Below are 27635 nucleotides of genomic sequence, written 5' to 3'. Positions count from 1 at the left end.
AGGCAAAATTTGAAAATATATTGAAATCTTGAAGGGCAGATTCACATAGCTTGGAAGATTGTCATTGATATGGCAAAAAAAAATCACTCAAGTGGCCAAGCAAGAGTTGGAATCTCCCCTGAGGAGAGTGATTTGGGTTCATTCTAACTTGGAAATGGGGCTAATCAGAATATAAAGGAGTTTCTGGGTAAAGTTCATTGTTAAAGAAGAGTAGAACTTTTGATCTTGTCTTACAAAATTACTGGACACTATCTGATTTTTTGGAGAGGTCACAACACATACTTGATGGAAGAATAGCCAAAATCCTCTTAGCTAACCAATCATGAAGGTCTAGGTTCACATGTTGACTGCAAATTAAGGTTGTGAATGGATGGGAAGGGTCAGTTTACTGTCAATGGGTAAGCTAAGACTCCTAGCTGTTCAAGTAGAGCACCTTTAGAATAATATCTGTTTTAGGGTTTTTATTGCTGTGAAGAGACACCATGACCACAGCAACTCTTATAAAGAAAACATTTAATTGGGGTGGCTCATTTACAGTTTCATAGGTTCAGTCCATTATCATCATGATGGGGAACATGATGGTGTGCAGTCAGACATGGTGGAGAGGTAGCTGAGAGTCCTACATCTTGCAGACAATAGGAAGTCAACTGACTGTCACTTTCAGGGAAGCTTGAGCAAAAGGGACCTCAAAGCCTACCCCCACAGTGACATACTTCCTCCAACAAGGTCACACCTCTTAATAGTGCCACTCCCTTTGGGAACCATTTTCTTTCAAACCACCACAATATCCTAACTTATAAAGAACATATGAAATGAAGAAATTGTTCTAATGATTATGTGAATATTGCCACAAAAACTCAGGGATCTGAATCAATAAGGGCAATCATGGGGTAAGCTGTGAATCATTCCTGTGTTGTAGGATCCACTAATAGCAGAACTGTAACAACAGAATCAACAAGGAAAAAAAGAGACATGACTAGAATTTCTACCTTTTCTCCTTTGGCTTGTGAAAGAAGGTTGACTCCCTTGTACATACAGAACTAGTTAGTTTCTTGGAATTTCAAGTAGCAGTGTACAGAAAACAGTTTTTAAGGATTTTTCTGCTTACATGGACATTATAAGACTACAATAAACCATTAAAAAATCAAAATGTGGCACTGTGTCTGATGCACACGGGTTATGTTTGGAATGAAATGGAGCATTCTGGAATTCCTAAGTATGAAGATCTTCAAACTCCTGAGACAGGTTAAGGATGTAACTCAATGGTATAATACTTGCTTTGCATATAGACCCTGTATTCAATCCCAACATTATTAAAAATCAAACATATCTTGGGATTAAAATTTCCTGCACCCATTTCTACTTCTAAATAATGCATACTTTTGCTTGGTTTCTAGCTGATGAAGTGAACTAACTCCTTTCCATTTCAAAACTACCTAAACCAACAATGAAATCTCACCTAGTGTAATTACTTGAAGCAATATTAATTAGAATTACTTACACCTCACGATCACCTTCAATAGCATAACGTAAAGCAGTCCATCCAAAGAAATCTTTAAAATTCATGTCAACACCTTGTTGAAGAAGAAGATTGACCATAACTGATGAATCACATCTTACAGCATACATGAGAGAAGTTCTAAAATAAAAATAACTTCAGTTACAGACCTTAATATAAATATCCAAATGATTATTGGATATACTTTACCAAATAGCTTGCACAACTGTGTAGAACTGTTAGTAGACCTAAGTATTTTGGGGAGATCCATTATTCAACACTGTAAGTTGTCTTCAAAGCTAAAAAGACAAAACACTCTGGTAGAATTCTTTCCTACTATTCTATTACCTAATAGGATTCCCAACTTAATATTCTCTGATGGATAACTATGGTAATAAGAAAAACGTATCTGAAGTACGTCAAGATTTATGAGATTTCTCCATTTCTTTAATAGCTTAATGTAATATATTGTAATTTATACTCATGTTAATTAAGTAAAATAATTTGTGATTAATATAATAAAAGAAACAATATAAAATGATATTGATAAAATAATGGCAAAGATAGTTATGGTACTTTCAGTTAATGATGCTGATTACCACTGATAGGCACTGAGATAAGATATTAATTTTTTTCCAGACAGGGACTCAATATGTTTGTTTTTCTATGTAGATCATGCTGATCTCAAACTCAGAGATACACCTGCCTCTGTTTCCTGAGTGCTAGGATTTAAAGTATGTGTTACCACAGCCAGATGAATGATCTTACAACCACCCATGTGGTTGTAAGTGGTTACATTTTTTTATATATTAGGGATGTGTTGTGCCTGGTTTAGCCACACAGCACAGGGAAGTGATGCCAGCCAAGATTTAAGGGAGTTTGCTGTATGGTAGCATATGATGACATCATCCATGTGGTGCTGGCACAAAGAATGAAAGAGTTATATAAGATTGTGGGAGTATACACCAAGGGTTCAGGAAGAAAAATAAACCCATGAGGCAGTGCAGTGAGGAGCAACCTGGAATTTCCTGCATAGAGCTCCTGATTGAATTGTATGTTGAACTGTGGATGGGATTTTAACTTACAAAGGAGACCTTGGGGTGGTTGGAGATGTTAGGTATACAGGAATCCTTGGGAGGAGTTCTCCCATATTCTCCCCATCATGGGGATACTATATTATGGTTTCCCTGCCAAGACAGACAATGCATTCTGAGTACACAAGCCAAATAAATCTTCTCTCCACTAATTTTCCATTAATTAATGTCATGTATTATGTCACACCTATATGAAAAGTAACTAATATACAATTATTTTTTAACTTTACACTCAATATAGAATTTTCTAAAGACAAGTATATTAAAACAAAATTAATACAGTTTAGCTAATATAAGATCATATGTGCTAATATCCGATTAAGAATTAGAGAAATTAGTCAATATTAATGAGAGTATGAACCCTATTATATAACACTTACTTTGAATTACTGAAATTCTAAGATGGGTGTGGTGGCTAATGCCTTTAATCTCAGCCCTCATGAGGCAGAGGCAAGCAGATCTCTACTTTCAAGGCCAGCCTAGTCTATTGAGCAAGTTCTAGGACAGCCAGAGTCACACAGAGAAACCCTGTCTTAAGGGAAAGAAAGGAAAAGAAAATCTACTTAACAGATAATACATGTTTGGTTTTCAGTATATTCCTATAAATTAATCTTATTGTTCCTAATAATGTAATATTTGTATGTGCATGGTGGTCTCCATTTTAGAATAACATTAAAGGGCTCTCTCTCTAAGTCAAATGAGTCTACCTTCTCTGAAAGTCAACTGCATGTACACTTGCTTTCATCCTTACTAAATATTCTGCCATCTTCAGCCTGTCTTCCCTGAGAGCAAGCAGTAGTGGTGTGAGGTTATCCTGTAAAACAGCAAAATAAACTTATATTTCGCAAAGACTCCAGGGACACAAACATATGAAACAGACAGTTTTAAGATGAGGGCTAGAGATATAGGGGTAAAGAGAGTGCATTAAAAGCCATCCTTTCCTTTTCAAGCTACTATGCTGCCATGCACGCTTTACATTCTCTTCAAAATGTTGCCCCCTGTCTACAGTTGTAACATGAACCCTAGTCCTCTGCAAACTTCACTTGAAATAATTTTGCTTCTATAAAACTTTGCTCACCTTATTAAGTTAATCTTGGTATTTTGGAGTCATATAATTGTGTCCATCTAAACCCTAATGTTCTTGAGAACAAGGGCTGTATTTTTTTTTTTTTTTTTTTTTTTTTTGGTTTTTCGAGACAGGGTTTCTCTGTGTAGCCTTTCCTGGAACTCACTTGGTAGCCCAGGATGGCCTCAAACTCACAGAGATCCGCCTGTCTCTGCCTCCCGAGTGCTGGGATTAAAGGCGTGCGCCACCACCGCAAGGGCTGTATTTTTATCTCAAACACCCAATCACAAACACAGTAGCAAAGACTTTCATTGCTTTATGGGATTAATGAGCTACATTTTCATGTCTAGAGCCCCAAAACTATTTCCATTGCAGAAGTATCATGTTGCAATAGGAAGACTATGATTAGCTGTTTACTGCTCTAGTTGGTGGAGTGAACCTGGGAGAATGGGGCTTAAAAATGAAGCGGTCTAAAGTCTCATGCAACAGCCAACTTTATTCAGAGCATCAGACAATTTATAGTCTGGGGGTTAAGAAGAGTCCCATGAGTAAGGTGTTCAATCACAAGGACAAGCCACACATGGCAAAAACATGTTTTTCTACAGAGGCAAATGAGGAGTAACACACCTGAAGTAAACTCACTCCTGTCCACTATACCTGGGGGAGCATGAAAACATTTCCAGAACAATTCCATGTTTTGAAGAAACTGAGATCACGAGATTCTTGTTTTCTTGGGGTTTTCTCACAAGCACTCAGAATTCTCACATGACTCTATTCTTGGACTGTGTTCCAACAATTGTGAAATGTGGAAACACCATGCAGTGTATGTAACTTTAGTTTTGGCTTATTTCTCATTTGGCAATGCACTTTGAGCCAATCATTAGCATTTGAAGAAGTAGGTTGAGGAAAGTGTTAAGACTTTTCTCCGACACTACCTTCAGGTCATGAGGACACCTTGCAAATGTGAAAGCAGGTTCTCAGAAAGCAGCTGTGCCTTCCACTCACCCTTCTGCAAGGCTAATTAACTGATTAGACATTCAACAATTGTAAAGAGTTTAGAATGTCACAGTCCAGAGCCAGATTATCTTAGGCCATCTTTAGCCCTCTTAATAAACATGAGTTACCCTCCTATGTGTGTGAGCTAACATCTTTTGATCATTAGGTAAAATCCAATTGCAAACAGACATCTAGCCCACACCAACCAAAAGGCTAAGAGTGTCGTCAGATAGCATCTGAGGCCCATCCATAGCAGAGATTTCTCCTCTTTGCTTTAACCATTCAGCTGTTTCCATCAATGAATTTGAAAACTGTCTTTATTTATGACTTCTTTGTTCAATTACGATAAACGTTTTATGAAACTGCTTCCACTTTGGAACATTCAGAGTAGGAATTTAGGGTAACCTCAACCTGTGTTCTTGGACCATTTATGTTTGGTCTCCCACTCCGTGTAGGTCACTACAGAAATGGGCTTGTAATTACATCTAACATCTTCAAAAGGACTTCACATGATTTGTGGATTTTCTGATATTATAGGTTGAAGAATGTCTGAGCTGTTAGGAAGTTCAGTACAAACGTTTTCTCACATCTAATAATAATACTGTGACTCCAAGTACTACTCTTTTGGGGGTTCAGGTTCTTTCTTATAGCCTAGGGGGGATTGAGCCCAAGCTTCACTTGCTCTAGCTTCCTAAGTGCTGAGATCACAGGGATGTACACCTATCCTGGATTGTCTAACATTTTTCATTCATGTTTACTATGACTCTATTTTAATTACTGTTCACAGTTACTTTTCACTTTAGTCAAAGTATAAGCCATAAATTAAAAGCCAATAACTTCTCAATGAAATTCCAAAACTGATATAGATATACAGATATATAATTTATAATATGACAAAGGCCAAATCACTCATGTCTAAGGGGTAATGTGGAAGAGAAAAAAATGTTGCTTGCAATATGCCCATCTTGTCAGTCTAGGTAGTATAATTAACCAAGCAAGACCTACAGATATTCCAATGGGAATTTCATTACTTATAGTATAGACAAGAGAAACCTTTGCCAGGCTGGAAATGAAACAGGGCTGTGAGCATGCTCGGCAATCACTCTGCCAAGGAGCTACATTCCCAGCCCAAGGATATTCCTAGAGATTTTTTTTTTTTTGAGATCTTTAAAATTTTTATTCACGTATATGTCTGTTTGTCCACATGTAAGTATGTGCATGTATATGCGGGTGCTTGTGGGAACCAGAAGAGGGTATCAGATTTCCCTCATGCTAGAGGTACATGTGATGGTGAGCTGCCTGACTTGAGGGTTGGGAACTGAACTCTGCTCCTCTGGAAGAGCAGCAAAGGCTTTTATCTGCCAAACCAGCTCTAGAGCTCCCGCCAAGAAAAATTTTAACATGTCAATTTAATATAATGTTGAAAGCCTAGAAACTTATATCACAATATACCACAAGCAAAGGGTTGTAGACTCAAATACTAACACAGAGCAATGGCATGACACAGAGAAACACCGAAGTGGGTTCCTTGCACACTGGAGCGGACTTGGGTGTCAGAAAATGGACATGCTCTCTGCTCAGGCTCCAGTCAATCAAATGAGATCATAAGAGACTGGATTTATCAAATCTCTAAGAGACATCAAAGTCCAGGTTTCTGCAGAAGAATTCTGAAGTTAAATTGTGGACTATTTATACCCTTGTGTATTTACCAATGAATGATTATTAAATTAGCATGTGAAATATTTTCTTTCTTTACAAAAGCCAGATGTCAAATTTTAATTACAAATTACCTACTCTAGAAATATTCTAGATTTATACTATATATGCATTCAATTCTCCCAATGTTACTGACATGAATAATTGTTGCATGGGACTGCTGAAGCTAAATTACTGAAAGGATTCCTATTACCATTATTACTGTTAGATTTTCAGTGTTTACAGCTGCAGGTCCTGAACTAAGAGACTTCCAAGTGCCAGGCTCTTTCCTAGAAAGTGAGTTCACATCCAAATGGGCATTGGTAGCCACGCTTTCTTTTTTTTTTTTTTTTTTTTTTTTTTTTGGTTCTTTCGAGACAGGGTTTCTCTGTGTAGCTTTGCGCCTTTCCTGGAACTCACTTGGTAGCCCAGGCTGGCCTCGAACTCACAGAGATCCGCCTGGCTCTGCCTCCCGAGTGCTGGGATTAAAGGCGTGCGCCACCACCGCCCGGCGGTAGCCACGCTTTCTGCTCCCCATCTCCCTTCCCTGCTTGGGAATCAGAAAACCTGGCTGCAGACATATACTGTGAACTCTGTCCCCATCCCCAGAAATCTATAAAGTGAGACCCTACAGGTGCCAAATAGGCTCTTATTCCTTTTAGAAACCCCCAAATGAAACTCTTTGTGGCCCTGGGCCCCACTCCCTCCACCCCAGTCAAGCGGTTGCCTCTCTGTCATGGCATTAGTAATTCTTCTAATAAATTCCTTGCTCCATAATCATCAGCCTCAGCCTTCCTCTTGAACCCCAGCTGTGCTGGCTAGTTTAGTGTCAACTTGACACAGGCTGGAATCATTTGAGAGGAAGAAACCTCAGCTGAGAAAATGCCTCCATAAAATCAGGCTGTGGGTCAGCCTGTAGAGCATTTTCTTTAATTAGTGATTGATGGGGGAGGTTCAAACCCATTTTGGGTGGTGCTACCCCTGGGCCGATGGCCCCGGGTTCTATAAGAAAGCAGGCTGAGCAGGCCATGAGGAGCAAGCCAGTAAGTGGCACCCCTCCATGGCTTCTACACCAACTCTTGTTCCTGCCCTGTTTGATTTCCTAGTCCTGACTTCCTTTAGTGATAAATAGTGATGTGGAAGTATAAGCCAAATAAACCCTTTACTCTCCAACTTGCTGTTTGGTCATAATGTTTTGTTTTGTTCCAGCAATAGAAACCCTTAAAACACTGGCCCGCTCCAAAGTCTTAATAATGGTGCAGGAGACTCAAATGGAGCTCTATGGAAATGCTAACACTTTAGGGACCTCCCCCTTCTCTTGCTGCTGCCTCTCCACACCCAGCATAGGCTCCTGCCCTAAACTGGTGAGTCTTTCATGTCTTTGGCACCTGAACCAAGTAAAATCCCACGCTGAGTTAGGTGCCTCCCGGGGCATGGTCCAGGACTATTGCTCAAAGCACTGTGTGTTTGGGCAAATACTCAGTATTGTGTTTGACCTGCCCATTGTGACATTGGTCCCACCTCTGAGAACTTGGGAGGTACGAGGAGGCTTGTCTCTCTTACTCTTCTCCACTTGCTCGATTCACAGGCCTCATGATGGGTACCTCACTCTCAACTATCTAATGACTCCCCCCTAGATTGTAGTTAGATTTTTTTATTCTTTATCCTTTGGGGGCCTGCCACTCAGCTCCTAAATAAATATATGGAGACTTATTCTTCCTTATCCATGCCCAGCCTTAGCTGGGCTTGTTTCTATCCAGCTTTTCTAACTTAAATTAATTTGTTTCTCTTCTACATTTTGCCTCTGTTCTTTTTAACTCTTTTTTTTCTATAGGTCTTTCTTCCCTTCTTACTCCATGGCTGGTTGTGTGGCTGGGTGGCTGGCCTCTGGCATCTTCCTCCCCTTCTTTTCTTGATCCTTGTTCTTCTTCTCTCTTCTCTTATTTATTCTCTCTGCCCAGCCGCCCCACTTATTTCTCTCTCCTGCCTACCTATTGGCCATTCAGCTCTTTATTAGACCAATCAGGTGTTTTAGACAGGCAAAATAACACAGCTTTACAGGGTTAAGCAAATGTAGCATAAAAGAATGCAACACATCTTTGCATCATTAAACAAATATTCCACGGCATTAATGAATGTAACACATCTTTAACTAACATTCTATAACATTAGATAGCTTTTACATACTCTCAAACACACTTTATCCTGGGGGAGAAATCAACCAAAGAGACTAATAAGTTTCTTAATAGCATCTGGCTACAGTATAAATCAGGCAATGGATTTCAGTGACCTTAAAAAGGTACCTTTCACATTAAAATTCTTGCTGACTTAGAACTACATAGGGCATAGTGATAAACGGCAGAAGATGGATGCCATTAAAGCCCATTTCTAGCTCAGAAACTTCCCCTGCCTTTCCCAGTCTTGCACAGCGTTTTAAATTCTGTAGCTCCATGGAAAACTTGCCCATTTAGCTAGCCTCCTTGGCCCCGCTGTCTCCCTCTGCACCCAACCAGTCCCCTGGCTAGGTGTCAGGGCCCACTTGTGGTCCTTCTGGCCGGCCGGCACTGGATCCTCCAAGGCTTCCCAGTGTACCAGCCTCAGTCTTTCCAAAACGATGGGTTTCATCCTGTGTATCAGGTCAAAGGTCATGATCCACCCCTTCCACTCTTTCCCCTCCCCCGCCCCACACTTACTCAACCATAGCTCAGTACTTAAGCAAGTGGATTTCAAACAAGAGGGCTACAACAATTCTTGTCCTCTATAGCAAAACTCTCCGAGGACTCTCACTTTCCTCTGTCTGCCCAGACTATCTTTGGGAGCTGAGGCACCCCACTCACATCTCTCTGTCCTCAAACTTCTGTCTACCACTTTGGGACAGGTGAAAGTGATATCATGTCCTCACTTTAATAGTGTTTTTGTAGAACTGTCTGTTTAGCCAGAACCCCTGCCTCATTTAAGTCAAGTTTTCATGTTTAAAAAGATTCAAGTGTTTTACTCACCTTAAGATTCAAATGTTCCCGCTGTTTTGTCAAAGAATTTTCTTATTCAGTGTACTTTGGGTGAAAGAGATCTAATTCTAAATTAACACAACAACAAAGCCCCCAATTTTGGAGACACCCACATTCCTATGTATATGTATGAAATAGGTCAAGTCAATTCGATTGCCACTCCACTAGCCTTAACTCCATGTACTACAGTACTTATCCAGCTTAATTCAAAGCACCAGTTTCTTTCATCTGTTATCTTTGCTCCTTTCAGAAATGATGTTTTTAATTATTTTAATGCTAGCTATAACATTTCTGTTATATCAATGCTATATCAGATACAGAGGACAAAATTAACTAATTAACCTGAATTATAGTACGGCTAATAGGATCCAGAAGTTTCTTCCTTAGTAGCCTTCGATAATTATTTCTCTCCCCTGAAGATCTGCCTTCCTGATGTTGCAGCCTCTTCAGATTCCAGGAGAAGCTCCTGGCTACAGTGGGACACGAGCTGCTATTGATGACAAGCTGAGGCTTGGAAGAGCAGCTGCATCTGCTGCAACTTCTACAAACTGTATCCTTGCTGTTACATCTCTAATTGTGGAGAGTTAGAACGTTAGAGGTCCAAAGGCGAAATTATATTGCCTTTTAATAGCCCAATCTGTATTTACCTGCCTCCCCACTAAGAAGACCCCCTTTTTCCCCTTTTCTCTGTCGGATCACTTGCATCCTGCTATTCCCCTTCACCCTCTTCCCACCTTCTTCTGTGTATCAACAAAGAAGTGTAGTCTTCATACCTCACCAAGGAAACGTCTCTTTGCAACACACAGCACTACAGAAAACCACAACCAATCCAAATGCAGAGTTGTGTAGCCCAGTCCCAATGGCTACATCTACAAAATATTCCCACACCTGAAGCTCAGGAAACATTGCTGCAGACAGGGCAAAAAGACTGTAAGAGCCAGAGGATCAAGGAGTTTGTCATGAGATTGTCTCCTAGGAACATCAGAAGTTGCACCCATAAAATCCCACCAACATGACAGCCCAAAATGTGTGCTGAACAAGGGTAACACCAATGAATGTGCCAAACTGGATGGGACAAAGCTCAAGGGGCCGCAACCCTACACAAAGAAATCCAGGCAATTGAGTAAAGCTGTGGGCAGGAGAGGTGGTCCTCCCCAGGGAAGAGCACACCAATGGTTGTTTACAGACAACTGAGTAAAGCTGGGGTCGGGAGGGGTGGTCCTCCCCAGGGAAGAGCACACCAATTGGTTGTTGGGTGCCAAATAGTCAGCCCTGAAAACATACATACACATCATACAACATAACATTATATGGACTAAATAGGTTATACTTATGAATATATGTATACGCATTTGTATATGTAGTAACAATGAAAAATGGGTCGTGAATTTGAATGAGAAGGGGAGGGCTTTATGGGAGGATTTGGAGGGACGAAAGGGAGAAACTTGTAACTAAACTACAATCTCAAAAATAATAACAACAAAAATAGTCAAATCTATTACCTTTTTCTGCAAATAACATCACATTATTGTGATGAATATTCAAAAGCTATTTTATGAGATTAAATTTAAGTATAGCACCCCTACTAGGGCCAATCTTTATGCTCTGTCTTCCTTACAGCCTCTTCATAAATCAAAAATTCAAACCTTATGTTCCTGATGATCCCCTTCTCTCAGTAATTCCAACTTAAAATGAGTTGAAAGCTGAAGAATACCCCATCCATGCAAAGAAACTTGGAAAAATGCTAACAATTCTGGGCATTTTGTGTTGATTACATAACTTCCAAATTGGCTTGAGTATTTCTACTTAATTTCTGTTTCCATTATTCTCCCATTAGAACTACCATGACTAGATAAGTGACTGACAGACAGAATTTGTCAACAGCATTAATGTTTCCGCTTCATTCAAAATACTTTGGTTTTGGTTGAGTTTTGAGATGGTGCTTATTTGCAAGGCTAATACTGCTTTATTGTGTTGATTCTTAATTTTTACCAAAAAAATGTTTAAAAGATTATTGAATAAAACACAAATCTCACCTTTAACAAATTCAGTGTTTTCACATACATTTGTCCTGAATGTACAGAAGAAAGCTGCACCTTCCAAAGTATCAATACTTAAAATGGTTTCCCTTCCAAATGTCTAAGCATTGTCACTCAGAAAATGAAGTGAGCTTCTAAACATGGGTGACTAGCCCTGCAAACATCACAGGAGTTTCTAAGCAGAGTGATCCTTACTTTTGTTCTTTCCTCAATATTTGCTCCATACTGTAGCAGCCTGGCAGCCAGGGCTGGCTCCCCACCATAGACTGCATAGTGGAGAGCAGTATTACCATTGCTGTCTTTAATGTGCAGGTTAGCATGATGCTCTAGCAGAAAACACACGATTTCCTCTTCCCAGCTTTGGACAGCCTGGAGGGATAGTAATAAGAAGCACATGGTCAACTTAAAGAATTTACAATACACACGCATGGGTTTCACCGATTAATTATATTTACATGAGATGAATTCGTTTTTACTTCAATTAAAAGCATCCCATACTTAAAATGATGGCTATGGTCTACCTTCATCAGGGGTGTGATGTCATGATTGTCACACGTATTAATCTCACAGCCACGCCTCCAGAGGTATTTCACCAGGTCTAGATATCCATAGAAGCAGGCAAAGTGCAGGACACTCCTACAGAGAAGTTAGAGTGCACTCTGTCAATATACACAAGGACTCATGTAATTGAAACTGTTCAATAGCATACAGTGCACGTGCCTTCTAAACAAATACGTAATGTTCTTCTAAAGAAATTTGTTTTCCCTTGTGAAATTTCTTCAAAACACACACACACACACACACACACACACACACACACACACACACACACACACACATCAGTCTTCTTCATTTGCATTAAGCCTCATTTTAAATTTCAGGATATAGAATATAGATCCTTTGCCAGAATGTAACACAAATGGCTTCTATCTCAGTTCACAACAGACCCTTTGCTTTCCAGTCTCCTGGGTCAGCCTTTTCTTGTCTGTTTCAATTGTCATGCTGTCTTCTGCACTTACAGTAGGATGAGTCATTAAGCTCTGCCCACAGCATTCTTCTCTAGCACTTAGCTGCAGACTTGTCCACATTCCTACCACAAAGCAGGTCTTATGGCCTATAGGCCGTATCTTCATGGTGGCATTCAGGAAACAGAGAAGGGACTGGAACCAAGGACTGGCTATATCCCTAAAGCCTGATCCACAGAAATTTCTATCTGTCCATAAGTTTCCATAACTCCCAAAACAGAGCTACCATCTGAGTGCCACATGTTCAAATATATGAGTCTGTGGGGGAAATTTTTACCTTTAATCTCTATCCTGTTTTAATCCTACTCTAAGCTCTGTTACCTACAAGATAATTTCTTATCTTTTCTAGGCTTCATTTCTGTTCTTATAAAATAGAACATTGTTGTGGTAATATTTTTTTTGTGATTTAACAAATAAAGCTTGCCTGATTATCAGAGTGCAGAGCTAAGCCACTAGTTGGCCATGGAGGCCAGGCAGTGGTGGCACACAACTTTAATCCCAGCACTCAGGAAACAGAGGCAGACAGATCTCTGTGAGTTCAAGGCCACCCTGGGCTACACAAGATTGATCCAGTCTATGGAGGCCCACAAAGGATTCCTAGTGAGATCTGAGCTTGCTTTACCCAGCAGGGCTGCATTAGAGAATTGCTTGACCACACGTATGGTTTTACCAGGTGATTGGAAGGGTCTGCACTTGGCTATGCTGGGGGAGGTCTTTTGCTCCACCCCTTGGCATTCCTGTAAAAGGCTCTTTAAGAGAGACAGAAGGAGCCAATGGATTTTCTTTTTTTTTTCTTTTTTTTTTTTTTTTTTTTGGTTTTTCGAGACAGGGTTTCTCTGTGTAGCTTTGCGCCTTTCCTGGATCTCGCTCTGTAGACCAGGCTGGCCTCGAACTCACTGATCCACACCTGTCTCTGCCTCCCAAGTGCTGGGATTAAAGGCGTGCGCCACCACTGCCCGGCCCAATGGATATTGATCCAGTCCATCCTGAGGCTATCCTGTGTTACTATCTGTTTTTCTCCCCTCTATCCTCCTGCCTAATATCTCTTATCCTTTTCTCCTCAAGAGTACCCTGGGAAAAAAATGGGGTGGGTTCCCCGACACTAGTCTAAAAGAAAACAGAGACAGGTAGTGGTGGCACACACCTTTGATTCCAGCACTTGGGATCTCATGCCTTTAATCCCAGCACTAGGGAGGTGAAGACAGGAAGTGATATGGTTGGGCAGAGAGAGGACCTATAAGGCAGGAAGAGACAGGAGCTCAGGCCCTTTCAGGCAGATTTGGTAAAGGTAAAAAGTGGCTGTGGCTTGCTTGTCTGTCTCTCTGATCTTTCAGCATTTAACCCTAGAACTGAATTTGGGTTTTCATTATTAAAGCCAATTAGGATTCGTGCTATATCTAGTGTCTAACTTTTGGGGCATGAATTCACTAAAAAGCCACTTGCCTGTGGCTTTGCAGCCGCTGGCACAGGCCAGAGCTGCACGTGACCAGAGTCACTATCCCGCTGAAGTTTCTGTTGGAGCCTATCTGCAGCAAACTCTATAGGCCTTTGGGCTCCAAAACCAGCAGGAGTTAGCTGCTTTCGGACGTTCCCCCATGCAGACGGCTGTCTCTTTGGCTTCTTCTCTCCCGGTGGGTTGTGAACTCTCCCTGGACCCCCTCCTCAGGCTACTACACTAGGTAGCTGAAACTTGCTCAGGCTTCCACTGTTCTATGCAGAAGCAGTCAGCTTCACATCTGAATCATCATTGTCGGCAGATTTGGTGAGACAATTGGCATCTCTTAATGGGAGGAATAAGTTAAAAGAGTTTTTTTCCCCATATTAAAAAATGGGGAACACTATTACAATGGAGGGAATTAGGTCTCTGTGTGATGAGACACTGTATGGTTTGAAAATCAAGCAATTAAACAAGAAGATAATTAATTTAGATGGGATTTATGTAATGTCAATTATAAATATTATCTGTTTATTCATTTTTGTTTTATCATTAAAAAAGTTGGTTGTAGGACAAATGTTTCTCTGGTCCTACCAGGCCTCTGCAGTCCTATGACCTGATTATTAAATAATCACTCAGAAACTTATATTAATTATAACTGCTTAGCCATTAGCTCAGGCTTGTTACTGACTAGCTCTTACACTTAAATTAACCCATAATTCTTATTTATGTTTAGCCATGTGGCTTGGTACCTTTTCTCAATTCTGCTTATCATCTTGTTTCCTCTGTGTCTGGATGGTGACCCCTGACTCAGCCCTTCCTCTTCCCAGAATTCTCTTCGTCTGCTTGCCCCACCTATATTTCCTGTCTGGCTACTAGCCAATCAGTGTTTTATTTATCAACCAATCAGAGCAACACATATTCACAGCATACAGAAAGACATCCCACAGCAGTTGGGTAATATAAGCACCAAGATAAAAGTTTTAGAAAAACTTACTAAAACAGATCATAGAGGTATTCATACCCAGACAGAGGAATTTAAAGGACAACCAATCTCAGCACTGCATTATAAAGTTACAGAGGAACAGCCTAATGTTTTCAAACAGCCAACCTTAATTTATCCAGTAACCTTACAGGAACTGACAAATGATAGATATCCTCAAGGCTGTGTAAGAGCTGAATGGACTCCTGTGCAAATGTTAGATTTGAGGAGATTTTCTGTGGGATGTTCTGTATGTTAAATGTGTTGCTCTGATTGGTTAATAAATAAAACACTGATTGGCCAGTAGCCAGGCAGGAAGTATATGTGGGACAAGGAGAGAGGAGAATTCTGGGAAGTGGAAGGCTGAAGCAGAGAGACGCTGCCAGCTGCTGCCATGACAAGTGAGATGTAAGGTAACAGTAAGCCACGAGCCACGTGGCAACTTACAGACTAATAGAAATGGGTTAATTTAAGATAGAATAACTAGATCGCAAGAAACCTGCCACGGCCATATAGTCTAAAAGCAATATAAATCTCTGTGTGTTTACTTGGTTGGGTCTGAGAGGCTGTGGGACTGGTGGGTAAGAGAGATTTGTCCTGACCGTGGGCCAGGCAAGACCAGGAAAACTCTGGCTACAGAGATTCAAGGAAGTGATAGTTTCATACAGCATGTATTCACCTTTTGTGAAGCATATGTTAAACTTATGGTCAACTTGTAACAGAATTATCTCTCAAGATTGGAGAGACTTGTGGTGAGCCCCAGGACTATGAAATAGAAGTCCAGCTGTATATTTTAAGTTATACCTTGACCAGACCAAGGGTCAGTCAAGTGGGAAACCATTTAGCAGGGACTATTTGGTGTTACACAGCTTAATATTCAGCTGTGCCTTGCTATGAATTCCTTGTGCTCATAATTCTCCTAAAATGTGTATGTGTGTGTGTGAATCTCTGTTTCAAAATATTTGGATAAAGACAGAACCTTCTGCCTCTGGACTCCTGGCTCCTCTTTAGCATTTGTTTTGGGTATCTGCCTTTTGCAAATATCCTCCCTAAGTTACTTCCTAAGATAGGGCCAACTCCAAACAAAGCCTTAAAAGGCAAGTGAGGAACAGATAGCTACCAGACCACCTGCTAGACACCTGAACTAAGATAAAACATCCTTTTGGAGACAACATGTCTCCCAGGCCAAGTGCCTGTCCCCTAGATGCATAGCTTTGTTTCTTGTGCCAATCAAGTTCAGGTCTTCCCCTCTTTCTCACTGCCCCAGAGCAACTTCTTAGATCAAAGGGGTTTCCTCTTACCAGGTACTTCAAGTTGTGGTACAGATTGACTAGCTATTAGTACTCCTCTCCCATCCTGTCAGGAAATTGGCAGCAGAGGAAAATAGTGACAGTTTTAACTTTTAGTGACCTACAGATTTTTCCTACCCTATCACCTATAAATTTGTATGTAGATGTAATCAACCGTCTTATTAAATAAAAAACACAGAGCCGATTCAGAGAAGAAAGCCAAGAGGTCAGAGCTAAGAACCTCACCCTTCCTGATTCAGCGATCCTCTTCAGCCAAGAGAGCTCTCCGAAAGAACCTACTTCCTGTGTGTATGTCTTTATATAGTCTAGCTGCTTTGCCTTCTCATTGGTTGTAAACCCAAACATGTGACTGCCTCGTCACTGCCTGTATGTACCGCCCTCCAGGTCCTTAAAGGTGTGTGCCACCGCCACCACGCACTTGCTATGGCTCTAATAGCTCTGACCCCCAGGCAACTTTATTTATTAACATACAATTAAACTCACATTTCAGTACAAGTAAAATACCACCACATTTGTAGTTGAATAAATTTATGATAGACTCATAATGCTTTCACCTAACCACAGTAAGGATATATTTCTAGCACATAAATACCTTTTCTGATTTATTTCAACTCCTATCTGACTCTACTCTTGTTTTCTCCCCTTTTGGGTTGCAAATAAATACCAGGAAGCTTCTGGTGGGGACCTTGCAATCTTTTGTTGTATACTAAGCATGAGGTGTTGCTGCTTGGGAAAAGATATAGACCAGTCCTCAGAGAATAAGGAGAGTTGAATTGAGAGGACTGAATTGAGAGAGTTGAACTGAGAGAGTTGAATTGGTGGCCGAATGATGGTGGCAGACAAATAAATAAATTGGACGAAAGAGCTTCGTGCATCTGGATTCATTCCCGTGCTGATGGTAGCATCCCTTCTGGGCCCCTGGGATAGTATAATATTAAGGAGACTTGATTACAGCAGTCTTGGAGCCTTGTCCTCAGTTACAGTGAAGACCTAGTGGAAAGATGAGGCTAAGGCCATTGAAAAATGAAGTAGGGCTAAAGGTATGGAAATCTCCCAAGACCAACTTCTTGGAGAGGGAGATTATGCTAATATACAAAGGCAATCTCTATATGAAGACCACACCCTGGTTTTATGCCACACAGCAGTGTTGAATGCTTGGGACAGAATTGAAGTAGGAAGGAAAATAGAGTCATTTACTAAAGTTATATAAGGCCCAAGAGAAACCTTCACTAATTTCTTACAAAGATTGACTTCAGCAGTAAATTGAATGATACCAAATTCAGAAGCTAGACAAATATAACTGAATCTCTGACATTTGAAAATGCTAATGCACAATGCAAAAGAGTAATTAGGCCTTAAAGGCAAGATCAGCATCCTAAGAGGAATGTTTCCAAGATACAATCAATATTGAAACTCATGACTATGATGATACTTGGATAGGAGAGGTGATTTCCAGAAGTTTGAAGAAAAATCAAAATTTCAGATGTTTCAATTGTGGTAAACAAGGTCACCTAAAAAGGAATTGTAAAAAGGCAATTCCTAGAAACAATGTTTTTTTCTAAGAATAATCTCAACAGAATGCCCCTCCCTTCTGGATTATACAAAAGGTGTGTCAAAGGCAGACATTGGATTAATAAATGTAGCTCAACAAGAGACAGACAAGGTAACCCTTTGCCACCAGTAAACACCTTGGGGGCTTCTTGCAGGCCCCCATGTCAAATTCTGTTCACTTATTTCCTATCATTATGGAGGAAACTCCTTCCTAGAGCAATTAAAGAACCTAATGCTTACTATAAGAAACCATACTGCTTGGGATGATAGGACAGCTATAGAAGAGGTAACAAAAAATTCAGGAGAAACCATAAAGCAAATATTTTGGCAAAATTTTATAAATGAACAAAGACCAAAATTAAAAATACAAATAAATGACATCATCATTGAAGGTCTTACTGACACAGATGCAGATGTGACAATAATTGCACCATAATCTTGGCAACCAAATTGCCCTCTTCAGGAGGTAAGTGTTCAGCTTTTAGGGATTGGAATATTATCTCAGGTAAAACAGAGTGCAAGATGAGTCAACTACATAGGGCCAGAAGGACATAGAGGAAAATTAAAGCCATATGATGCTAATATAGCAATGAACTTATGGAGACGTAGTTTGTTACAGCAATGGAATACCCAGATTAACATTCCTCCAATCTCAGAAACAAACCATAAACCAATGTATGTTTCTGGGAAAAATATTAGAATGTATTATAAAGAACAGTCACCAACCATCCAGATTGTAAAAGAACTGGGCACAACAACTTCTGATCTTTCAAAGGCACCAACAGCCCTATCTTTAAAATGGTTGACAGAAAAACCTGTATGGGGTGAGCAATGGCCTTTAACATCAGAGAATTGCAGGCCTTAGAACAGTTGGTACAGGAGTAGCTAAATGCTCAACATATTGAAGAACTGACCAATCCTTGGATTCTCCTGTATTTGTTAATAAAAAGAAATCTGGAAAATGGAGAATGGTAACAGATCTAAGAGCTATAGTAAATAAGGTGATTCAGCCATTGTCTCTACAGTCTGGAATTCCTTTGCCCTCTCTGTTACCTAAGAATAGCCTCTTTCAGTTATCAGTTTAAAAGACTGTTTCTTCACTACAACTTTACAAGAAAAAGATAGAGGAAAATTTGCCTTCACACTGCCTATTTACAATAATTCTCAGCCTGTTAAGAAATATCAATGGAAGGTTTTCCAAGAGGGAATGTTAAATAGCCTTACCCTGCACCAGTATTTTGTAAGTCAGACATTGGAAATGATACATAAGCAATTTCCTCAATCTATAGTTTACCATTAAATAGATGATACTTTACTAGCTGACTCAAATTTGGATACCTTAGAAATAATGTTTGAAGAAGTGAAGAAAATTTTGCCTTGTCGAGGATTACAAATTGCTCCTGAAAAAATACAAAAAGGAGATTCTATTAATTATTTAAGATATAAAATAGGCCTACAAAAAATTAGACCCCAAATGGTGCAAATTAGGAGAGGTTGATTGCAGACTCTTAATGACTTTCAAAGACTGTCAGGAGATATTTCCTACCTATGGCCTTCTATTAGAGTAGAAAAATCAAGAACTGATTAATTTGTTCAAAACCTTAAATGGTGACAAGGACTTAAATAGTCCAAGAGAATTATCAGCTAAAGCTGAGAGGAAATTGGCTTTGGTGGAAAAGAAATTACAGGATGTACATGTGGATCATTTGGATCCAGAGATTGATTGCATTCTGGTTATTTTACCCTCTAAGCATTCTCCTACAGGAATATTAATGATGAGGAAAGATGTTATCTTAGAATGGATCTTTTTACCACATAAACAGAGTAAAAAATTAAAAACTTAATGTGGAAAAGGTCTCTGAGTTGATTCTAAAAAGAAAATTGAGACATCGTCAGAAATAGACCCAGCAGAAATTGTAGTACCTTTTACTAATGATGAAATTGACAAATTATGGGCAGAAAGTAAACCTTGGCAAAGAGCGTATAGTAATTTTTTTGGGAGAGGTTAACAACAAATATCCCAAAAGCAAGAGAATTCAATTTACAAAGAGAACAAACTGGATCCTTCCTAGCACTGTATGTGGAACACCAATATCTGGAACCCCTCCATTCTATACTGATGCAAAGGCAAGTTACAAATAAGAAAATTTAAGTAAAGTGACTTAAAGCCCTTAGGATTCTGTCTAAAAGTCAGAATTCCATACTATTCTGATGGTATTAATAGATTTTAGAAAACCTCTTAACATATTTACTAACTCTCAGTAAGAGTTGTTTTACACATTGAAACTGCTGAATTTATTCCTGATGAGTCAGAATTAACTTTATTTATTCAGTTATAAGAAATAATCAGGAATATGAACCATCCCTTATATATAAAACACACATCCAATCACATATGGGTCTACCAGGCCCTCTAGCACAAGGTAATGAAGGAATTGATCAACTATTGATAGGAAATGTACTGGAGGGCCTCAGCATTTCATTAAAAAAAATCACGTAAAAAGCAAGGTTTGAAAAAGGATTTTTCCATCGCTTGGCAACAAACTAAGGAAATTATAAGAAAAAGTCCTACTTGTTCTTTATACTACCAAACTCCACTACCTGCAGGAAGTAACCCAAAGGATACTCAAAGGAATAAAATCTGGCAGATGGATATGTTTTATTTTGTAGAATTTGGAAAATTAAAATATGTACACCACAACATTGATACCTATTCAGAATTTCAATGAGTGACTGCTTTGAGTTCTGAAAAGGCTGATTCTATAATTATGCATTTGCTAGAAGTTATGGCCATCGTGGATATACCTGTACAAATTAAGACTGACAATGCTCCAGCATATGTCTCTGGTAAAGTGAAATAGTTTTCTTGATTATTATAATATAAAGATATTACAGGTATACCACGCAATCCTACAGGGCAAGCAGTCATAGAATGATCAAATCCAACTCAAAGAATATGCTAAAGAAACAGAAAGGGGTAATAAAGACCCCCCCAAATAGATTGCATAATACTTTATTAACTTTGAATTTTCTGAATGCTAATAAGAAAGGAACAATAGCTGCAGAGAGATATTGGATAATAGAAAGAAACTACAGATTTAAATCAGCCTGTATACTTTAAAGATGTACTGACATCAGAATGGAAACCAGGATACGTGTTATGTTGGGAAAGAGGTTTTGCTTTTGTTTCCTCAGGAGAAGAAAGCTATGAATACCATAGCTTTATCAAAATTGATAAAGATTCGATTTGACCAGGAGAGACCTCTTAATTAGGAGATGATAGTTCATCAACCAGCATGACCATCCAATTTAAATTATAAGATAGCAAGTGCTTCTCATTTGATCAGATGTAATTGCCAAAAGGGAACCTCGCCAAAGTTAGGGTTGGGGCAGGGTTTTGTTTTTATCTTTTCAGGAGAATGAAGGCATCCAGCTAAGGATTCTGAAGGCCACCGAACAAATGAGACAAGTGAAGAAAAAAGGACTAATCATCCAGAAAAATGTCCCAAGGAAAAGAATAAATTGCCTATTGATATATCACATCTCCAACAGGATAAAATTTCATGAATCTTTCTAAATGTTTGTTTTTGCTGTTCTCTACAGATACATAAATCAAATGATCTTTTGGTAGTCCCAGTCCAATTAAAAATTAAATCTGGCTTTAGGTTTGGGTGTGGCTCTCTCCTTCTCTAAATGCAAGTATGCTTGTTAAAGGAAAATGCAAAATCTCTCTTATATCAGAAAAACCACCTGATATGGGACAGAAGAAAAACCAAAATTAAAGTACTATTCTAGCCGGGTGGTGGTGGCGGCGGCGCACGCCTTTAATCCCAGCACTCGGGAGGCAGAGCCAGGCTGATCTCTGTGAGTTCGAGGCCAGCCTGGACTACCAAGTGAGTTCCAGGAAAGGGGCAAAGCTACACAGAGAAACCCTGTCTCAAAAAAAAAAAAAAAAAAAAAAGTACTATTCTATTGTTACTAATCTCATGATCCTTTGGTTTTATTTTGACTCCTTGAAGCTTTTCTTAAGGCATAAATATTATCTCAAAATTTATAAGATCAATATATGTATGTATATATGTATATATATATATATATTTTAAACTTTTTGTCATGATATTAACGGTCATATATAGAATACTAACTAATTCTATAAAAAAAAGATTTCATCTAGTTTCCTGTACATGATTTTAGGTTTGGGTCTGTATCAGTTTTCTGCAATGAAACCATGACCATGCCTAAGGGTAACCTTTGAAGTCTCCAAAAGAATGATGGGGCCCCACAATAGTAATTCCACATGGACTATGATAACACCACTAAGCTGAAAAACACCACCCAAAGATCAGCTTTGGACTACAAACTACTCAGGACAATCTCAAGGTGTCTAGCTGAGATGATCTACTCTCTCAGACTACTCTAACCAGTACTTGAGACAAGCCCTGCACTTTCTCATTATGCAGAGACTGGACAACAAATGATACAGCTACCTTTCCCAGGACTTGACAATTAACCCACATTTTTCTTTTTGGGATTCCCCTAAAGATGCCATCACCCTCAGACAGCAGGAAGTAAATTTAAGACCATGATGCCCATACTCTCAAGAGGTGGGCTGGGTAGTTTTTGGTCTTTCAATGGGTTATGGATATTTGTCACCATTTAGGGTGGTTGGTTACAAGTTGCTGTTGGTATTGGTCAGGAAAAAAAGCTAAGTTTAGATTCAGGGTTCTTATTTTGAAAAGAAAAAAAGGGGGATATAGATAGGATAGGATAAAAGGGTAGATTATGGAATCTATTTTAAAAAGAAACTACTTGTTTAAAATATTTTACATTGATATGGATCTTTGTATATTGATGCAAAGTTAAGATTATTTTTGTTAGAACATACTATACAGCATTTATAATCTTGTTCAAGGTATTGTACCTATGCAACTCATTTAACAATGTAATGCAAATTTCTAGTCTTTGAAAGTTATTACAAACTAATTAGGATATAAAAATGCAGGTTAGTAGTTAGTCACCTATTATAATCGAACTTGAAGTCATATTAGGTATGTTTTCAAGGTCAAACAGAGATATATTTTAGATAGACAGGTCATTCTCAAACACTTCTGAGGTCTACAGAATATGGCATTTAAGATATTTTAATAACATAAGTTTTTTTATGACAATGAGACATGTCTGCTCCTGGCAGCACCAATCTACTTCAGAGATGATGGGCATCAAAGAAATTCCATATGGAGTTTACTTTCCTTGTGGCAAAAGTTAGCCACTGGGCAAAAAAATGCCCTTACTTCAACTGCTGACAGTGTGATTTCCAAATGGGACACAAAAGAAATGACCGACAACTTTTTCAAGACAAGCTAAAATAGCCCTTCAGAATATCCTGCTTCACAGAAAGTCTATCAGATATTCTAGGCCTGTAGGCCAAAGCTGGATGCCCCAATGTTACTGAAGAACCTTGGGTGACTGTCCGGGCAGCCAGCTGTTTCTGTCACTTCTCACATTTTTTGGAAGTTGCTTGCTTGCACATCTTGTTTACTCAGGTAATAATATTTCCTTCTTGGGTCTCTGAGGGAGTTGAAGACTTTATAGTTATAGTTTCCCTTGTTACCAGATTCAGAAAAGAAATTTACTAAAGAGGAAAAAAGTGTATAAGGTTGAGAGACATTAAAAGATAATTGTGGTAATGCAAGTTAGAACGGAATGTAAATTAGGTACAACCTTTTGGATTCACCAAAATAGGATAGAAAATAGAGTATTTTCTCTGAATTTGTTAATTGTTAATGGACTAGACATTGTTGATGTACTTACTGGCTGTATATATTGTATATAGTTATTGTACTTATTGTATATAGTTTTTCTTAAAGTAGTTATAAACTTATTTTAGACAAAAAAAGGGGAAATGTGGTGATATTTTGTTTGTAATCTAACAAACTTTTCTTAAAGATCAGAGTTCAGAGATAAACCACTAGTTAGCCATAGAGGCCAGGTAGTGGTGGCACACAACTTTAATCCCACTACTTGGAAGACAGAGGCAGACACATCTCTGTGAGTTCAAGGCCACCCTGGGCTATACAAGATTGATCCAGTCTAAAAGAGAAACAGAGCCAGGGAGTGGTGGCACACACCTTTGATCCCAGCACTTGGGATTTCACGCCTTTAATCCCAGCACTAGGGAGATGGAGACAGGAAGTGATACGGCTGGGCAAAGAGAAGAATATAAGGCCGGAGGGGACAGGAGCTCAGGCCCTTTCAGGCAGAGGATTCGGTAGAGGTAAGAAGTGGCTGTGATTTGCTCCTTTGTCTCTCTGATCTTTCAGCATTTTCCCCTAGATCTGACTCCAGATTTTTATTATTAAGACCAATTATGATTCGTGCTACACATTGTGATGCTTCGTTGAGAATGTATACAAAGTAATTAAGAAAGTTTTACTTATAACATGCTAGATATCATATTACTCCAACTTAACATACATAGTATTTCAGGTGGGTGTGGCCACCTTAAGATGATGAAGCTGGAACGCCCTTCTCCTGTTTTACAATTGGTAGTAATGTTTAGATTTATTAGTACTCAAAATTCTGAGTCAGAGCACAATCCTATACACAATGGGTCCACTGTAATCTAGTCTTGCCATTTGCATTTAATAAATTTTACTTCTTACAAATACAATAAGAACAGCAATAACAGTAGCAAGAGCTAAGCACATACTAATAAGGGCTTTGGTTTTCAAGAAACTTTTAAGCTAAAGAAAGGAATTGCAGGAGTTAAATGAAGTATGCTTTATTTTAGTCAATATTGCTAGTCTGGGCAAAGAAACATGAAGTTTTCAAGGACAGATGGATACTGAAAGATAGTAGTATGTACATCAGAGATAGTCAGGTTAAGTCTGGAGACTAAATTGGATTGAGAGAATGGGGAAATAAAGTTATGTTTCTATAAAGAAACTTCTATAAAATAAGAAAATACCTTTGCAATATTAATAGCCACTATATTTGCTATCTTTTATTTTCATACTTATGATCAGTGTCTAGTTTGGATTTCTATTGCTGTGACAAAACACCATGACCAAAGCAACTTGAGGGGTATGGTGGTTTGAAAAAATATGATCTCCAAAGAGAGTGGCACTATTAGGAAGCATGGCCTTGTTGGAGTAGGTATGGTCTTGTTGGAGGAAGTGTGTCACTGTGGAGGCAGACTTTGAGGTCTCATATTTGCTCAAGCCATGCCCAGTGAGACAGACCATTTCCTGTTGCCTGTTGAGTCAAGATGTAAAAACTCTCAGCTCCTTCTCTAGCATCATGTCTGCCTGCATGCTGTCTTACTTCCCACCATGATGATAATGGACTAAACCTCTGAACTGTAAGCGAGCCACCCCAATTAAATATTTTCATTTATAAAAGTTATCATGGTCATGATGTCTCTTCACAGCAATAGAAACCCTGACTATGACAGGGAGGAAGTTTATTTGGCTTACACTTCCACAGCACTATTCATCATTGAAGGAAGTCAGGACATGATCTCAAGCAGGGCAGGAACCTGGAGGCAGGAGTTGATGCAGAGACCATTGAGGTATGTTCCTTACTGGCTTGCTCTTCATGACTTGTTCAGCCTTCTTTCTTATAGAATGTAGGACCAATAGTCCAGGAATGTCATTACCCACAATGGGCTGGGTCCTTTCCCATCAATCACAAATTAAGAAAACTTCCTACATCCTGATCTTTTGGAAGCATTTTCTTAATTGAGGTTCCCTCCTCTCAGATGACTTTAGCTTATATCAAGTTGACATAAAACTATCCAGCACTATCAGTCTACAATTATTTGTATGTATAAATCTATATAGAATAAAACATACTCAATAATATTTACACTATATAAAAATCTATAAGCACAGATAAAAAGATTCTCTTCAGAAGAGACTAAGTATTGACAGAGAATATCAATACATATATACACACAAAGTTAAGAGAAAATGTGAAATTTTCATCTGTACATGAACAGTCCTACTCTTCAAAGGATTATTTGAAGGGATAACAGAAGTACATGCAGCACCATTATCAACCAACCACACAGGATTCAAAAAGTTAAGACTCAATGCCAACATTAATGTAGATCATATTCTGTATCACTGCAAATAAGCTGGAAAGAAATAAAAGATGGTCAGATACCCTTAGTGTTCAAATTAAATATTTAAGTAATAAAAATGGAAGAAATTCACTTGTAATTCAAATGCTTGAAAATAATACATTAGATTTTTACATATAGTTTGCTAATAAAAATCCACAATCAATGTTTGTGTGGATGTAACCAAACTGAGTTGTCACTTAGCACAACAAGCTATATCTGACTATGCTAACATTCCTCTTTTTCTCTATGCTTCTTTCAAAGGTGAAATATTCCTTCCAATGGATGCATTGTTATTTAAGTAACTCTGTGTTCTTTTAATGGTTTGATATTTTAAGGCAGGTTGATAAAAAACAAAGTGCTATGTTTTTGTTTTTTCTACTGGAACCAAGAGGTAGAGATGCGTACAACTTTTAAATGCAGCAGGAAGAACAGGTACACTCAGCCACCTTCCCAGTTCAAGTCCTTACAACACACAGCAGTTAAATATGTGTGTCTACATATATATGTATATATATGGTTATTGGATTTTATTTGAAGAATTTTTAGACTTGAAAGCAATACATTATGAAGAATATTCCCTTTGTCTTTCACTTTTCTCGATGTATTTAACATTGTATTCTTAATGTGTACACTTAGATAAAATGATGTGATTTAATTTTGTTAGTTAACACTTTTAAATAGTCTGTTGACTCTCTAAGGGGCTCCCAGAGGAAGGGAAAGCAATTCTTCCCTTGTGCTGACTGGGTCATGGGTCCCCTCCCAGGTGAGCCTGCAATGCCAGGGAGCAGAGTTGGGTTCTCACGCCCTTGTTCTTGTCTTGGGAGCCAGTAATGGTGTCTTCTCCCACGCCAGCCCTTGCCCAGGTCTAAAGGCCCTCTTACCTATTCTCCTTGTCTCTGTGATTGACTTCGTATTTCCCCAGACTTAAGTACAGCCGCACAAAAGGTAAATCTCCCGCACAGGCTGCCATGTGCAGATCGTTGTCAGGAAAGTATGCCATGTCTAAATACGCAGGATTCTGAGTCCCAAAGCACGGGGTGTTTCTCGGTGCCTTGATGTCGCAGAAACCCAAGGGCGTCTCTTCAAGATTCTTTTTCTGACATTTACAGAGCCCAGAGAAGCCTTGGGTACCCTGAGGCATCCTCCCTCCCATTCAGCTGTACTTTCCTCCCATCTCAGGCACGGTTTATAGCAAGCCAACCGTTACCCGACCCGGTATCAACCAACGTTATTATAACAAGCCAACCCTCTCCATCTCATATCAAATTATAAGCCCACCCTCCTGTTTTTAATATTATGCATATTATAATTAGTCTACCCCTCCTTATCGCGATATCAATGATATAATAAGTCCACCCCTCCTGATCCAAATATTATTGTTTGTCATAGACTAGCCAAGTCTCCTCAGCATCCTCTCAAGTCAGTTCCTGGTTTAGTGTTTCAGTTGACAGCAACTGAAGAGACAGTTGACAGAACAGCTGTTGTCAAGCCATGCTGGTGGACACAAGTATGCAAGGGTGCGCAGAACACGAGCTATAGATATGCCCTTGTGCATGAACATGTGCTTGCGTCTAAAGCCAGTGAAGGTCAATGCGCATGCGCATAGTCCAGCCTGTCAAATCTCTGCAGAGCAGACCTGCATTGCTTCAAACATCAGAAGACAAAGGTGAAGGGATGGCTCAGTTTTAGGAGCACGCAGTTCTTCCAGATGGACCTAGCTTGGTTTCCAGCGCCCACCACAGGTGACTCACAAACCTCCTGTAGCGCCAGAGGAGCCGTCTTTCTGGATTGCAGGCCCATTCCTTCACATA

The 27635-nt window shown here is 39.2% G+C and overlaps 1 protein-coding gene across 1 annotated transcript in view; it reads right to left on the bottom strand.

Annotated features, from left to right (window-relative positions):
• LOC131911543 (POTE ankyrin domain family member A-like) overlaps positions 1-27414 on the bottom strand; it is a 31933-nt gene extending 4519 nt beyond the window's left edge. Inside the window, exons 1-6 of the mRNA XM_059263695.1 lie at positions 26706-27414; positions 11918-12032; positions 11592-11765; positions 9700-9927; positions 3300-3406; positions 1502-1639 (exon numbers count right to left, since the gene is read on the bottom strand). Of these exons, the coding sequence (XP_059119678.1) occupies positions 1502-1639; positions 3300-3406; positions 9700-9927; positions 11592-11765; positions 11918-12032; positions 26706-26977 (1034 nt within the window). The 5' untranslated portion in view covers positions 26978-27414. The remainder of the gene's footprint in view (positions 1-1501; positions 1640-3299; positions 3407-9699; positions 9928-11591; positions 11766-11917; positions 12033-26705) is intronic.
• Between the last annotated feature and the right edge of the window lie 221 nt (positions 27415-27635).

The sequence above is a fragment of the Peromyscus eremicus genome, chromosome 5 (assembly GCF_949786415.1).
Source record: "Peromyscus eremicus chromosome 5, PerEre_H2_v1, whole genome shotgun sequence".
Taxonomy (NCBI): Eukaryota; Metazoa; Chordata; class Mammalia; order Rodentia; family Cricetidae; genus Peromyscus; species Peromyscus eremicus.
This window is presented reverse-complemented; position numbering and strand designations above follow the sequence as displayed.